The 15,638-nt window shown below is 52.4% G+C and overlaps 1 protein-coding gene across 1 annotated transcript; it reads right to left on the reverse strand.

Annotated features, from left to right (window-relative positions):
• Positions 1 to 1,355: 1,355 nt before the first annotated feature.
• Positions 1,356 to 8,851, reverse strand: DUSP15 (dual specificity phosphatase 15). The gene is made up of 5 exons (XM_023550124.2): positions 8,499 to 8,851; positions 6,359 to 6,408; positions 5,289 to 5,363; positions 3,725 to 3,896; positions 1,356 to 2,790 (listed from the first exon to the last, which is right to left on the reverse strand). The coding sequence occupies exons 1-5, from the start codon at positions 8,682 to 8,684 to the stop codon at positions 2,518 to 2,520; spliced, it is 756 nt and encodes a 251-aa protein (XP_023405892.1). The 5' UTR covers positions 8,685 to 8,851; the 3' UTR covers positions 1,356 to 2,517.
• Positions 8,852 to 15,638: the final 6,787 nt, after the last annotated feature.

The raw sequence follows: 15,638 nt of genomic DNA on the forward strand, positions 1-15,638 counted from the left end.
AAACAGAAAGGTTTTAAATCAGATGGATCACGGCATCTTTAACCAGCCAAGAACACCTTCAGCGTCCAGCACCGGGGCAAGTCCAGCCGCCTTGCTTTCCTTCATACGTGCCCCCACCTCAGGGCCTTCTCACTTACTGTTTCCTCTGTCTGGAATATTTTCCCCAGATACCAAAATGGCTTACTCCCTCACCACCTGTCTTAGTTATCAGTGCTGCTGTGACAGAAGGACCTCAAGTGAATGGCTTTAACAAACAGAAATTTCTCGGTTTAGGAGGCTAGAAGTCCGAATTCGGGGTACTGTCTCTAGAGGAAGGCTTTCTCTCTGTTGGCTCTGGAGGAAGGTCTTTGTCTTTTTTGAGCTTCTGCTTCTGGGCCATCTTCATGTGGCTTGGCGTCTCTCTTCCCCCATCTCTGCTTGCTCTCTTTCATGTTTAATCTCTTTTATGTCTCAAAAGAGATTGACTCAAAACACACCCTCCATTAATCCTGACTAATTAACATAACAGAGACAACCCATTCCAAAATGGGATTATAACCACAGGCATAGAGGTTAGGATTTACAACACATATTTTTAGGGGACAATTCATAAAAAAAAAAAACAAAAAACCATGGTTTTGGTTTTTTTTCAATCCATAACACCACCTGACATATTTTTATCTGTTTATCGACTCTCACTCACCAGAATGTCAGCAACCTGAGGGCATAACTTTTGTCTTGTTTTGCGCATTGCTGTATCCCCTGTGCCCCACACAATGCCTGGTACACAGTCGGTGCCCAGTGTTGAATGAGGTTAGGGCAGCAGGTGAAGGTTATTTCATCTACCTGCCGACCTCCAGCTCTGCAATCGGTACTTCCCCAACAGCACTCAGCACAGTGCTTGACAATAATAGGGACCCCATAATGCTGCAATGGAGCACTGGTGGCACAGTGGTTAAGCGCTACAGTGGCTAGCCAAAAGGTTGGCAGTTCAAACCCACCAGCTGCTCCTTGGAAACCCTATGGGGCAGATCTATGCTGTCCTATAGGGTCTCTATGAGTTGGAATCGACTCAACGGCAGTGGTTTTTTTTTTTTTTTAATTCTGCAATTAGGTTATAGCTATGTCAGTACCCTTGCAACTTCAGGCTAATTTTAGTTTAGGAAAAACCAGCTCCAATGACCTCTGTTCACCCTTGGGGTCCGTCCTTACTTTCTTGGGCTGCCCTGGCCTTTAAACTCTGGGTGGGAACAGTCATACCCACCAGCTGGGGCTGGATCTTCCAGCATCCTCCAAGACCGGAAGGAGCTGCTTCCTAACAAGCTGCCAGGCACTCCATTGCAGGACTCAGACTGCCTAGGTTCAAATCCAGCCTCCCCTACTCCAGTTGTGTGTCCTTGGGCCAGCTGCCTGACCTCTCTGAGCCTGTTTCCTCCCTAAGGAATAAGTGAACTCATGCTTGTAAGGTCAGGTGTGAGGAAGCAGGGCTTCTAACCAGTTTGTACTGGTTGAACTCCTGCTGAGAATTCGAATTTATAACAAGTTCCCAGGCAATGTTAATGGTGCTGGCTAGGGACCAATTCTGAGAACCACTAGTAGAGCAATGGGTCTCAAAATTTATTATACATGAGAATTACCTGCGGATCTTGTTAAACTGTAGATTCAGATTCAGTATATCTGGGGTGGAAATGCAAATTCTCAGCAGGGGTTTGAACTGGAACTAACTGATCTGAAACCCTGTGAGGAAGGCACTACCTTACCTTATTACTACTATATGTGGATAGAGAAGGGGGCGCTGGGGAGCAGGAGAGGGGAAGGATGTTCAGAGAGGAGAAGAGGCTTCGGGAAGGGATGAGGGGGTGTATCGGAGAAGTGAGTGTACCCAGAGATCAGTCTTGTGAACTTCAGCTGGGAGTTCCCTGGGTAGCAAAACAGTTTGCACTGTCTGCTTAACCTGAAGGTTGGACGTTTGACCCCACCCAACAGCACTGCGAAAGAAAGGCCTGGCAATCTGCTTCCATAAAGATTACAGCCAAGGAAACCTCACGGAGTCTAGTCTGTAACACATGGGTCACCATGAGTCAGAATGGACTCATCAGCAGTGGTTTTTAGACTCCCTCCCATCCTGCAGGCTCCTGGCACCAGGCAGAGTCCGGCTGCCCTGCTTTTGCTGAATAACCAGGAGAGGCTCAGACAGGCATTTTTGTGTCTCTTTAATATCCTCCAGGCCCGGTGGGCCCTCACCCTCCCCAACCCTCACCCTCCATCCCCGCCTCTAAGGGTCGAGACCCGGGTGCCCCCTCCCCCAGCCCGAGGACTAAGGCACCAGGTGGCTGCAGCAGGCCGGCCCAACACAGAGACGCACAGAATGAAGGACACACACTACAGACGCAGACAAGCGGGCAGGGGCGGGATGGGGCTCAGGCTGTTGCGGGGCTCCCACAGGCACTGGGCCCGTCCTGGAGGCCGTGGGAGGCCCACACAGACCCCGAAGGGGAGCAGTCGGGAGGAAGAGGGGAGCCACGCGCGGTGGGCTCCTCACTTGCCCCCCTTGCGGGACAGACACCGCGGGAGGCAAGAGAAAGTCTGCTTGACGCGCGCCAGCAGCGGCAGCGGCCGGTGGGTTTCCCGGGGCGTCCGCGGCACCAGGCGCTGTAGGGTTCCCTCGGAGGTGCCGGAGTGCGGCGCGACGGAGGCGGCCGAGGTGGCGGAGCCCTGACGGCAGCGCTTGCACAGCGGCAGCAGCGCACGCATCTCTTCCTCGTCCCGGAAAGGACTCTCTCCGAAGCGCTCCTCCAGCTGCCGGCGAAGCTGGGGTGCGGGGTTCGGTGGGGCGCGGGTCAACCCCTGGCCGCAGAGGGGGTCAGGGCAGCCGGCCCGCCCAGCCCGACCCAGCCCAGATCCCTGCGCCAGGCCGGCTAAACAAATCCAGCGCCCACCCTCCCCTTCCCTGCGCAATTTCTCACAACCTCGGGGCTTCTCCCACGCCCCGCTAAGCCCCTCCCATTCCTGAGCATCCTCCTAGCCACCTTTCTGAGTTTCTACTCCTTCCCTGACTTCCCCTTCATCTCTCTGAACCCCCTTACCCTCTGAGGCCCCATCTTCCAAACCTGCTAAAGTGACCCCCACCTACATAGTGGTGACCACATTAACCCCTTCTCTGCATCCCCTGTGTTCGCATCCACTGGCCTCAACAACTCTATCCACATAGGCTCGTTCCTGCCTGCCTCCTTCCGACCGCAGCCTTGCTGATAAGCCTTTGCTGCTTCCTCTCTCATTCCTATCTCATTCCTCGGTCCCCGGGAGGCCTCAGTTTTTGACATTTCCGTGTGCTATCTGCCCAGTAGGCAAAAGGGAAGGAATGGCTTTGGCCTCATCATGGACCTGGGTTGGGGGTAGGGCAGAGAAAGTTCCCCCCAAAGGAGTCAAACACTAGAATGCCTTGGGGTTCCAGGCAAGCAAAGCAGGTAATGGGCAGTGCTGGGACCTGGTCATACTGGAGGACTCACAGTCTTGCCTAAAGGCATTCAAATATAAACAAACAAATAAATAAATAGAACTGCCTGTCCAAACAAAGTACCCCTGGGGGCTGGATTAGCTCCAGCTGAGTTTTCAACTCCAGGACTATCTTCTGCCAGGTCCCAGGCACAGGATCAATTCTTTCCAACTGGTGCTCAGCTCAAGTGGGGAAAGACTCCAGGGTCTCCCACCCCAGGCCCAGCCCAGCCCCTGCCCTAGCCCCTACCTTCTGGGAACTGCCCCAGCCAAACTCCTCCAGCTGCTGCTTGAAGCCTGGGTTGGGGTTGGCGATGGGCCGATTGGCCTTGATGGCTTCAAGCACATCACGCCAGCCTAGCCCCGTTACAGTCATCACATATGCCGTCACAATGGTGGTGCTGCGGGAGATGCCTGCAAAACTGGGACCACCCACCAGGCTTCAGGTAAGCCCCAAATCTCCTCCATGCCCCACCCCCAGGCACCCCATTCCCCCCTCAGCTCTCCTGCTCTGTCTCTGGAGCTCCAACCATGAGGAACCTCCCAGAATCTCTCTTCCCACCTGCAGGCCATTGTCCATGCCATTCCCTCTGACCCGAGTATTCCGCCTGGCATTCTCACATTAATAGCCTCGGGGAACATCACTTCATTCATTCATTCAACAAACACTTCTTGATCATCTGTTGTTTTTCAGGTACTGGGGATATAGTGAGGAATAATCTAGACATGGCCTCTGTCCTGCTGGAGCTTACAGTATGGTGGGGGAGACAGACACTAACCAGGTAAGCAATTTCCGGCAAGGATCAGTGCTTGCAGGAGAGGCTAGGGGGCTAGGAGATCCTACAGGAAAGGGTATTAATCTAGATGGGGGAACATGGGGAGGTTTAGGAAAAGCGTTTCCAAGAAGGCGATATCAAACTGAGCCCTGATGGATGGGTAAGAGTCAGTGAAGACTGTCCTGGCACTGCAAAGACCCTGAAGTGGGAGCCATGAGGGCTGTGAAGAACAGGGAGGCCTGTGCAGCTAGAGTGGAGGATGGCGGCGAAGAGAGTGGGAGATGAGAATGGAGAGGCGAGGAAGGGTCAGACAACACAAGGCCTGTGGACCACGGTGTGGAGTTTGGATTTTACCCTGAGCGGGACAGGGAGCCATGGAAGGGCTTGGAGCCAGAGGGCACCATGAGTTGTTGCTCAAGGGGGAGGCCAAGGGCCCTCTGCCCCATCCAGCCCTTGAGGACAGCACCTACCACCTGGCATTTTAATTGTTCAGTTCCTCGGGAGCTGGCCTCATGACTGGGGCTCTGGCTGAGCCAGCCTGAGCCTGGTATAGGACAGGTGCTCAGTGAGATGTTATAGAGTGAATGACATCACCTGGGCCAGGGGCAGCTGGGGAGACTGAGACGTTCTGTCTCCCAGCCTAGGGCTCCCCACTGCCCTGCACCATCACCTCAAAGGCCTGGAGGAGAACAGGGGACAGTCAGAACTTTTGGAGGGTGCTGGGGTACCTGCATGACCTCACCTATTCCTCCCAACAGCCCTGTGAGTGCATCATTCTTTCCCCCATTTTACAGATGAGGAAACTGAGTCTCAGGGAGGAACAAGTACTTGGCTATGGCTATGCAGCTGGTAAGGGGCAGAGTCCTGATTTGAGCCCCTGCTTGGGCTCTACCTTGAGAAGGTTAGACTATCAGGCATTGTGACAGGCTGGAGAAGATCTCTTCCAGTTTCTACCTTCCCAGTAGGATGAGTGTGTTTGCGATGGATAGCAGCCACTTCCTCTCCCCCCAACCGTCTCCAGCTCCCCTCACAACTCACCAGTGCACTAGGCAGTTCCCCCCATTGAGGCGGCAACAGTGGATGAAGTTGATACATTCTTTGAAGTGCTTTTTGCTAAAGAAGAAAGTAATAGGGTAGGGAGCACAGGGGAACAGAACTCCTAGGAGTTGTCCCCGTCCCCACCTATGGGATGGCAGGGGACAAAGAGCCCTGGAGTCCTCAGGTCAGCCAGCATCTGCAGTGAATAGGGGCCAGTACTATAGTAGGAGGTAGAGGTGTGTGAAGCAATAACGGCATTTCAGGTAGTGAGAGGCCAGTAATGGCAAATCCTGCCATCTAGGGAGCAGCAGCCTAAACAACCTGAGCAGGACCACCTCTCCAGTGGGTGTGGTGGATCCTATATTCATAGAGCCTTTATCTTGGCCTTTCAAGGGAATGGATTGGAGGAGACACAGAGTCCCACTCCTCTGGGGTCTGCAATCAAAGCACCTGGGAACAATGACAGTGGCTGGGAGCAAGATTCCCAAGGGGCAGGAATGTCTGTCTGGGCCAACCCAGGCTGGGAGGCACAGGATGTTGCTAATAACACCAACAAAAATCCTACTTTGTGAGCCCACGTTATTATACACCAGGCCTTGTCCTAAATCCTCAACTCATGTCCTCTTCTCGTTGAAAGCCCCCTTGAAGCTGATCTCACCAGAAGAGGCTCAGAAAGGAGAAATGATTTGTCCAAAGTCACACAGCAAGTAAATGGCAAAGCCTGGCTAGGGCCCAGATGTCTTAATTCTGAGGCCAGGGATAGGCTGGGCCCAACCCTTTCAAATCTCTTGGTGCATCTGACCTCAAGAGACAGGATACTTTCTCCATGTCATAGCTGAGGAGATTGAGGCTCAGGGAGGTTAAGAGTCTTGGCCAGGGGCACACCACAGGGACACAGTTGAGACAGAGTCAAACCTGGGTCTGGGTAACCACCCATGCTGGGTCTCCAGGACAGCTTGATGATCTATATTCTCTCTGGTCTCCTTTAGAACACCTTATGCCACACCATCCCCCCCGCCCCCCAGCTACCACCACAGGAGGCAGCTTTCTGTCCATCTGGGGGAACTTACATGGGCACCTCAGGGGTATCAGCCACTGGGATACGAAGGTAGGTTATGTCCTGCAAGTACAAAATACACTCAGGCAGTAGGGGGTGGGGAAGCCCCTTACCCATGCCCCCCACCCCCACCCTGGCCTGAGCTGCCAAAGTGCCTGGTGACCCCAGGCCAGCTCCCACCCCTCTCTGGATCTCTATTTCCTGTCTGTCCAAAGAGGGTAGATGCCATCTCTGAGGGCCTCCCAGTTCTGGCCATCTGTGATTCCAGAATCTTCTAAGATGCCACATATCCTAACCCTGTAAGTGACTTGGGCATGAGGACTTGATAAAAAGGACCCAGAGCCCCTTTACCTAATAGCTGGGAAAGGGCTACTTAGAGTGATTTCCCTCCAAATGGGATCAAAATTTCATAAATAGGGCAAAGCAGATTTGATTATCTTGGAAAGATTAAAAAAAAAAATGAAAATAAGCTTACATTTTATGAACTGTGGTTAAAAATCATGTATTAATTATTAGAGTAACCAGAGAATGAACTACGTGTTGGTAATTTTTCCAACAAAATTGCTATGACATCCTTTGCTTCATGTTTACCTTTCACACAAGATCTTAAGGATCATTTTTGCTCCCATGATCCAAGGACCTTATTGCTTTTCTCAAGGACTTCCCTTAATTTTTTGATATTCAGATGCCTTTTTTCAGGTGCCTGGCCCATCACTGGCCAGGTCTTCATTTGTCAGTGACCTTGTGTCAGAGTCCGGCCATTCTTGAACGTGCTCTCTTCAAGGTCACAAAATCCTGCATCTTTTGCAAGGTTTGCAATTTCACCAATGCATTTGGCCTTGGGTTTGCACAGCGTTATCAAGCTCTGACTGGTAAATTCACGGATGGATGGGGACGGAGTGACACTTGTGAGAAGAGGGGAGGGCTGTTGGAGCAGGGACCCATTTGGTAGGCAATTATTTCATTAGTAAATATATTCATGACTCAACAACCTTCCCTCTGCAATGTAGTGACTGCATACCCCAAACACTCCCAAACGAGACTGCCCTACAAAGCAAACTCAGACTCCATGGGCCTGGAAGTTGCTTTTTTGGATGAAACTGAAAACCACAGATCATTAGGGGTTGCTCTTAGAGATCATCAAACCTGACCTCCTCATAGGACACATGAGGAAACTGACCCCAGAGAGGGGAAGGGCTCTGCCCAAGGTCACACAGCAAGTCTGTGGCATATCATGGTCTCGATCTCAGATCTCCAGAGCCCTTTCCTGGCCACCGTTCTTTCCCTTCATGGTCAGAGTGAATGACATACATTCTAATAGATCAGGAGGAAGGGACTCTATTTATGGGGTAAGAATAGTATTAACCTTATTATTATATAAGCTGTAATTTGTTGAGTACCTACAATGTGGCTGTTATTTTCAATCACTCAACAACTCCGTGAGGTAGGTGCTATTATAAAATCCCCATTTTATAGATCAGCTAACTGAGACCTAGCGAGGTGAAGTCCCATGCCCAAGGTTACAGAGGGAATAGTGGTAAGGATGTGAACTCTGGCCTTCTGACTCCAGCACATGTGGTCTGGATTTACCTCTTCCCTCCTTTGGGTCATAACACCTGACTGACCCCCCTTTCTCAGGACCAGCTCCTCTGGGGTGAGCCATGCTTTTCAGGTATAAAGCATCTTCACCACCCGCAGACCACCTGAAGCCTCACAACAGCCTCCTGGGGGCAGACAGGACTGAGGGGACAAAGCCAGAGAGGTGAAGTCACAGCCCAAGGTCACACAGCAAAACACACAGCCCAGAGTCATCCATTTGGAATCATCCATCTGGTTTGGCAATAGGAAGCCCACATAGGGGGCTTTTCAAGGTTCAGTGTGAGGCCTCTGGGCCAGATGGATGGCCTGTGTTCACATCCCTGCTCCTCTACTTCCTGGATGTGCGACCTCAGGTGAGTTAGTTTACCATTCTGGGCCTCAGGTGACAAATAAGGACGGTAATGTAAAGCAGGCCAGTGGCGGAGTCCGAATGCATTAGCATGGGTCAAGGCACCAGCACAGGGCCTGGCACATAGCAGGTGCTTGAAAAGTGGGTGTTGTGGTGTCTGCATCCCCCCACCTGTCTGCACCCCTGGCGTGGGGGTAAGGAGTACCTGCAGCAGAGGCTGGGGTGACTCGTGGATGGAGATGATGTGTGTGATCTTATTCCGGCCCAGCTGATCCGGATCTTTGGCATCTGAAAGAAACAGGATGCTGGAGCCAGTCTGGCAGGTGTGACCCGCTTGTTGCTGATGGCCAAGAATGCTTCCTTCCTGCCCTCTCACTCCACCTGGGCTCATCCTCCTTCCCCAGCTCCTGCTCCTGGCATGACATGTCCTGTCACTCTCTTAGGCCTCAATCTTGAAGATGGGGCACCCCCAAGTCACAGCCCTGCATCTCTCAACCCTGCCAGTGCTTCTGTTTCCGTCCAAAACACCTCTCCCTGGCATAGCCTCTGATCTAGCAATTCTACTTCTAGGAATCTCGTCTACAGAAGTGTTTGCTCACACATGGAGAGCTGTGTGTAAAGGATGGATGTTTTCCGCAGTACAGCTTATAATAGTAAACACACTAGAAATCCTTCAACAAGGGAAACAATCTAAATGTCCATCAAAAAGGGCCTGGGTGAATAACGGTATAACCATATTTTAGAATACTGTGCAGCCAAAGACTGTTGGTTGTTGTGTGTTGTCCAGCGGATTCCAACTCATAGCAACCCCATTTGACGGAGTAGAACTGCCCCATAGGGTTTTCTTGGCCATAGTCTTTGCAGAAGCAGGTCACCAGGTCTTTCTCCTACAGAGGCACGGGGTGGGTATGAACTGCCAACCTTTGGTTAGTAGCCGAGTACTTAACTATTGCACCACCAAGGCTCCTCTGTAAAGATTACAGCCAAGAAAACCCTATGGAGCAGTTCCACTTTGTAACACGTGGGGTTGCCATGAGTTGGGGGCTGACTCAATGGCAGCTAACAACAACCACAGAGAGATCTGAAAAATGACCTAAGGTTATACCCGCCACTGCTAACAGTGGTCATCTCTAGTGGCTGGATTTACAGTGTATGCAGACCTTTTATAATTGGAATAAATAATATTTTTCCACCTCTATAGGGATCCCTGGTGCTGCAGTGGTTAAGAGCTCAGGCTGCTAACCAAAAGGTCGCCAGTTCAAATCCACCAGTTGCTCCTTGGAAACCCTATGGAGCAGTTCTACTTTGTCCTATAGGGTTGCTATGAGTCAGAATCAACTTGACAGCAATAGGTTTAGGTTGAGGTTTTTTTTTTTTTTTTAGGTTATCTTCTTATGTCCACTTCCTCATTCAGCAAACATTTACCAAGAGCCTAGGCACTCCCTGGAAACCCTATGGAGCAGTTCTGCTGTGTCCTGTAGGGTCGCTATGAATCAGAATTGACTCGATGGCGATGGGTTTTTTTATTATGTATAGCCTTTTTTTTTTTTTTTTGGCTGGGCACCAGGGGTGTGAAGTCAGCCTCATGGCCCCTTCCCTCACGGGCTTGCACACTTAAGGAAGTCAGCCTCATGGCCCCTTCCCTCACGGGCTTGCACACTTAAGGAGGTTCAGACCTTATTAGCCAAATACAGAAGTCAGTGCGGTACGACTGCTGAGGTGGCTCCCAGGAAGGAAGGGACCAGGATTTATGAGACCAGACACGTAAGCCCAGCAGGGGTGGGGGTGAATGGGGAAGGCCCTGCCCCACCCTTCCAGGTCCAGCTCAAATGCCCCTTCCTCTCTGAAGCTTTCTCTGACTCCCCGTATGAAAGTGGCTTTTCCCACCTTGGGGCCTCCAAGCCCCTGACCAGCCCATCTCTTAAGAGTGTTTTCTTCCCTATGCCCCAAGGTCTGTGCTTAGATTTGTCTTCTCATTGCCAGATTGGAAGCTCCTTGAGGGCAGGGATGGGGTGTCTGGCCATCTGTGCCCACCTAACTGATGCTCGTAAGGAGAATGGGTGAGAGCACGCAGAGTGAAAAAGGTTCACGAGCAGGCCTGTAGGGTCAGTCACCACCTCAAGCACAAGGCTACCCAGCTGCTTATCTCAGGGGCTCTTCTGGTGGGTGATGGGGTCAGTGCTCAGGACCCTGCTTACGAGAGGGCCCAGCCCCAGCCTTCAGAGGCCCCTTCTCTAGGGAGGATGAAGGGATCCTAGATTCACAGCTAGAAGTGGCACCCCCAAATAGACCTCAATCCAGAACCTCAGGGCCTGGTGCTGAGGGGAGGCTGAGGTCCAGAGTGAGTCCACAGCTCAGGTCCTGAGCCCTTTGCTTTGTCCTTTGACCGCTTAAGGTAACATTGGTGGGGGAGGGGCAGAAATGGCAGTGTCAGGCCCCTGTGATGCTCCCTCCCTGTCCCTTCAGGTGGGGAACCGTCCCCCTGCTGCCTGCCCACACACTCCTGAGTCCTCCACAAGCTCTTTCCCCGTCCCAGCCTGGAGTCACTTCCCTGCCCCCGGCCCCATTCCTGAGCGTGTCTAAGGTGCGTGGGCCAGAGCCTGAATGGTGGACACAGGCCTGGGACAGGGCGAGTGCCATGGCCTTGGGACAGAGTGGGCAGTGCTCACCAATGAAGTTTCCGAGGTAGAGTCCAGGAAGTACCTACAGGAGACAGGCAGGGGGTCAGCGAGGCAGGGGCTGCTCCCTCTTCCCACCCCTGTCAACTGAGGGCCCACAGCCCCTCTCTGTCCCATGAAGGGTGTCAAGACTCTAAGGAACCCCCTCCCCATCACGCGGCCTGGGCCCTCTGTGAGAGGGGTCTGGGCCTCTGGGGAGGCAGGAGGGGAACAGATCAACCACAGGGAGGGCACCAGGGGAGGCCAGCTTGAGTAGGGTGAGATGGGAAAAGGAGGGAGGGAGGGAGGGAGGGAGGGACAGCAAGAGCTGGGGGAGAGGGTAGGAGGAACAGAAAGACAGGAGCGAGGAGAGAGGTGGACTTGCCAAGGGGGTGGCAGGGAATCCTGAGTTGGAGGGAGACAGGAAGGCAGGTACAGGTGAAGGGACGTGCAGAGGTGAAGGAGGGTCTCAGAGATAGGGAGAGATGGAGAAAAAGCACCAGGGAGAGAGTCCAGACTCACACAGAAACAAGGGAGACAGAGACTCAGATTCACAGAGAGACACACAGTCTGGGAGTGACACAGAGACACAGACACAGTAAGAGATAGTCACAGAGAGACAGGAGAGAACAAAGTGAGAGAAGGATAAAGGCACAGAGGGATACAAAGAGCTGGGGTCTCAGAGTCACGGAGAGCCGAGTGAGACCTAGAAGGTCAGAGGCGGGCAGATAGACTGAGCCAGAGCCGGGGCGCCGCCGCGCGGCGGGGGGCGGCCAGGTGAGGGCTGCGCGGTCCCCGCCCCCTACCTTGGTCATGCCATTCCCCATGATCCCCGGGGCGGGGGTCCGGGCGCACCCCCAGCTCGCCGCCCGGAAAGCGCTCGGGTCACAGCTGCCCTGATGGCCCAGGCCCGGCGCCTGCAGCCTGGCGAGGACCCGGGGGCCCGGCGTCCGCGGCCCTGGCCAGCTCTGCCCAGCCGCCGCCGCCGCCGCCACTGCCCGCCGACCCTGGGCCACGGAGAGGAATAATGGTGGAGCCGCCGCTGCCGCCGCCGCCGCCGCCGCCACCGCCGCCACAGGCTCCTCCTACCCCCTCGGTCATGTGGGGGCCCGTGGGTCGCGGCAGGGGGCCGGACAAAGCCCCAGTGTGCCGGGCCCACGGCCCGCGGGACAACGGCAGCTTGTTGGGGCCGCGTGGGGCCGCCACCTCCGGAGGTGGGGGCGGGGGCGCTCCTCCCACCCTGGCACTGTCAGGCGCGGGTGGGGCGGGTGGGCTGGAGGACGGAAAGAGCCCCGGGGGGGAGGGGGAGGGGGAGGGGGCCCCCGGGGGGCTCCCGGAGACTCGGATCCCAGTTCCGGCTCAGCCTGGACCGCCCTGCGGACCCTGGGACAAGGCGCCCAGTTTCTCTGAGCTTGGTTTTCTAGCAAAAACTTGAGGGGGGAGGGGGGCGGGACTTTAATCACTAAGGGCCTTCTGCTCTTCAGATTGTTTCTCAGACGAGAAAAATGAGTGATTCCTCCCTTCTGTCACCAACCACTCTCCTCCCAACCCATGCAGTCATCCTACCAATCAGCCAGCATCCTCCTCCACCACTCATCCACCATCAGTCCTCCCACCCTCCAATTCACCCATCCATCCATCTATCCATTCATCCACACCCCCACACACCCACGCACCTATCCATCCATTTCTCTCTCTCTTCTTTCCATCCAGTTTGGCCCCTATGAGGATAGTGCCATCTGGGTCAGCTCTTCTGGGGCCAGGCATGTATGTTCTTAGGGGCCCCAAGGAAACAGAGGTAAATGTGTGTGGGGGGGGAGCGGATAGTGGGCAGCTGTGGGAGGTCTCCAGTCACCTGGGTCCCTTGCAGTAAAGGAGACTATAACAGGATGTAGTTAGAGGCAAAAGTCCTGGAAGGTAAGTCTGGAGACCAAGGTTTGAGGCCCCATTCCATCTCTGACTTGCTGGGTGATCCTGGGCAAGTCCCCTTGGGGCCCCAGCTACCCCATCTGTATATCTCAGGATGTTGAGGTAAGCCATTTCCAGCTACTATGACCAAAGCTGAAGAACGTTAAATAATTGTGACCAGTACCTCCTATAGGATTGAAACAGAGCAGCTGAACCAGCTCTGCTCCTCCAGCCATTATCCCCGCATCTCTATCACCTCCCAACCCTCCATCATCCCCTGCCCCTCCATCACTCCCACCCCTCCCTCACTCCCCACTCCTCACTTCCTATCCCTCCATCACCCCAACCCTTCATCACCTCCCACACCTCCATCACTCTACTCCTCCATCATCCCCCACTCCTCCATCACCTCCCACAGCTCCATCACCTCCACCCCTCCATTAACCCCCAACCCTTCTGTTCATCACCCCCCCATCATCCCTGACCTTTCCCCATCACCCCTACCCCTCCACCACACTCCATGAGCCCGTACTTTCCCGTCTCTAGTAGTAGGTGATTGTGGGGCAAATGTCAGTACAGAGCGGGACAGGGAGAGTGGACAGAGTCTGTTTGAAATGTAGTGACTGGAGAAAACGAAAATGGTCTCTTTCATGTTTCTTCCTTTCTTAAGTTCATAGTGTACATGGACCTGCCTGTTTCAGCTGTCTCTATGCCCAGGTTGCTCATAAAAACCACATTACTCAATAAATACTGAGCACCTACTATGTGCTAGGCATCAGGGACACAACAACAGACAAGCAAGGTAGGAAATGGTCCCTGCCTTTGTTGGCTTACAGTCTAGACCAGCACTGCCCAACAGAAATATAATGGGAGTCTCACATGTAATTTAAAATTTTCTGGTAGATACATTAAAAAAGTAAAAATCATTCACTGTTAATATTTTTATTTAACACAATGTTGTTGTTGGTAGGTGCTATGCTTGAGCTCATCGTTGCAGCCACGGTGTCAATCCACCTTGTTGTGGGTCTTCCTCTTTTCTGCTGACCCTGTACTTTGCCAAGCATGATGCCCTTCTCCAGGGACTGATCCCTCCTGACATGTCCAAAGTATGTAAGATGCAGTCTTCCCATCCTTGCCTCTAAGGAACATTCTGGTTGCACTTCTTCCAAGATAGACTTGTTCGTTCTTTTGGCAGTCCATGGTATATTCAATATTCTTCACCAACACCACATTCAAAGGTGTCAATTCTTCTTCGGTCTTCCTTACTCATTGTCCAGCTTTCACATGCATATGATGGGACTGCAAATACCATGGCTTGGGTCAGGCATACCTAAGTCTTCAAGGTGACATCTTTGCTTTCAATTAACACAACACATCCAAAATATTATCATTTCAACATGTAATCAATACTTAAGAATTATTAATGAGATCTTTTACATCCTTTTAATTGCATTAAGTCTTTGATATCCAGGCTGTATATTACACTTGTAGCACATCTCATGGAGCCCTGGTGGCGCAGTGGTTAAGAGCTCAGCTGCTAACCAAAAGGCTGGCAGTTTAAACCCACCAGCCGCTCCTTGGAAACTCTATGGGGCAGCTCTACACCTATAGTGTCACTATGAGTCAGAATTGACTGGATAGCAACAAGTTAGTACATCTTAATTCAGACTAGCCACATTCCAAGTGCTTAATAGTCATAAGTGGCTAGTAGCACTGTGTTGGACAACTCAGGTCTAGAAGGAGACGCAGACAGAATAAGCAACGGACAAACAATGGACTATTTACAAATCGTCACAGTCTCCTTTGCAGGAAACAAATGGGGCCTTGGAGGAAGGGTAGAGAGAATCTCTCTGAATAGGTCTGACGTATAAAAAGGAGCCAGCTTTTAAAGAGTGGAGAGAGCATTTCTGGTAGAAGGAATAGCACGGGCAAAGGCCCTGGAGTGGGAAAAACTTGGCCTTTGTGAAGAGCCTCCGGGACTGGAGGGGAGGGAGGAAACCAAGGGGAGTTGGTAAGAGATGAAGCCAAAGAGGAGAGTGGGGAGCCCAGTGTGCAGGATCACGGATGGGAGTTTAAGTTTTTCTTCTCCATGTGATGGAAAGCCAATGGGACAATTTAACCGGGGAGGCCATCTCATCTGATTAACATTTTAAGTCAATCACTTTGGCCCTGTCTGGAGTGTGGATTAGAGGGGCAAAGCCAAGAGGCCAGTGAGGAGGCTACTGTGGCAGAGTGGAAGCCGAGACACTGGAAGGAAGGGACCAGACTCAGCTTATAGTAATATTTTGGTAACACAGCAGTCAGGATGCAGATAGACTGGATGTGGGGGAAAGGAAGGAATTCTAGGATGACTCCCAGTTTCCTTGCCTTGAAAATCACTCTGAGCCACAGAAACAAAAGCAAGGTTATTCATCCATTCAACAAATGTTTATTGGGCACCAAGGTATACACGGAAAATTGCACCAAAGACATCTGACTTGAGTTTTCTGGGATGCTCCACCTCATGGATGGCTTAAAACAGCACTTTATTTTCTTCCAGCTCTGTAGGTCAGAAGTCTGAAATGAGTCTTGGGGGTGTATTAGTTTTCTATGGCTGCTGTAACAAATTACCACAAACTTGGTAGTTTAAAACAACACACACCACAACAGATAGTCCCAGACAGAGCTGGAGAAAAATGCGGAACAAAATTCTTACTCAAAAACAAAGACCAGACTTGCTGGCCTGACGGACTGGAGAAGCCCTGATAACATGGCCCCCAGACAGCTTTTCAGCTCAGTAA

The sequence above is a fragment of the Loxodonta africana genome, chromosome 24 (assembly GCF_030014295.1).
Source record: "Loxodonta africana isolate mLoxAfr1 chromosome 24, mLoxAfr1.hap2, whole genome shotgun sequence".
NCBI classification, from domain to species: domain Eukaryota; kingdom Metazoa; phylum Chordata; class Mammalia; order Proboscidea; family Elephantidae; genus Loxodonta; species Loxodonta africana.

What these genes read in the sequence shown, in the direction of transcription:
- DUSP15 (XM_023550124.2), bottom strand. Translation starts at nt 8,684, where the DNA reads ATGAGCCCAGGTGGAGTGAGAGGGCAGGAAGGAAGCATTCTTGGCCAT. An exon ending in GATACCCCTGAGGTGCCCAT is followed by an intron (nt 5,364 to 6,358) that starts GTAAGTTCCCCC and finishes TTTCTTCTTTAG; the next exon opens with CAAAAAGCACTTCAAAGAAT. An exon ending in GGGAACTGCCTAGTGCACTG is followed by an intron (nt 3,897 to 5,288) that starts GTGAGTTGTGAG and finishes GGGTGGTCCCAG; the next exon opens with TTTTGCAGGCATCTCCCGCA.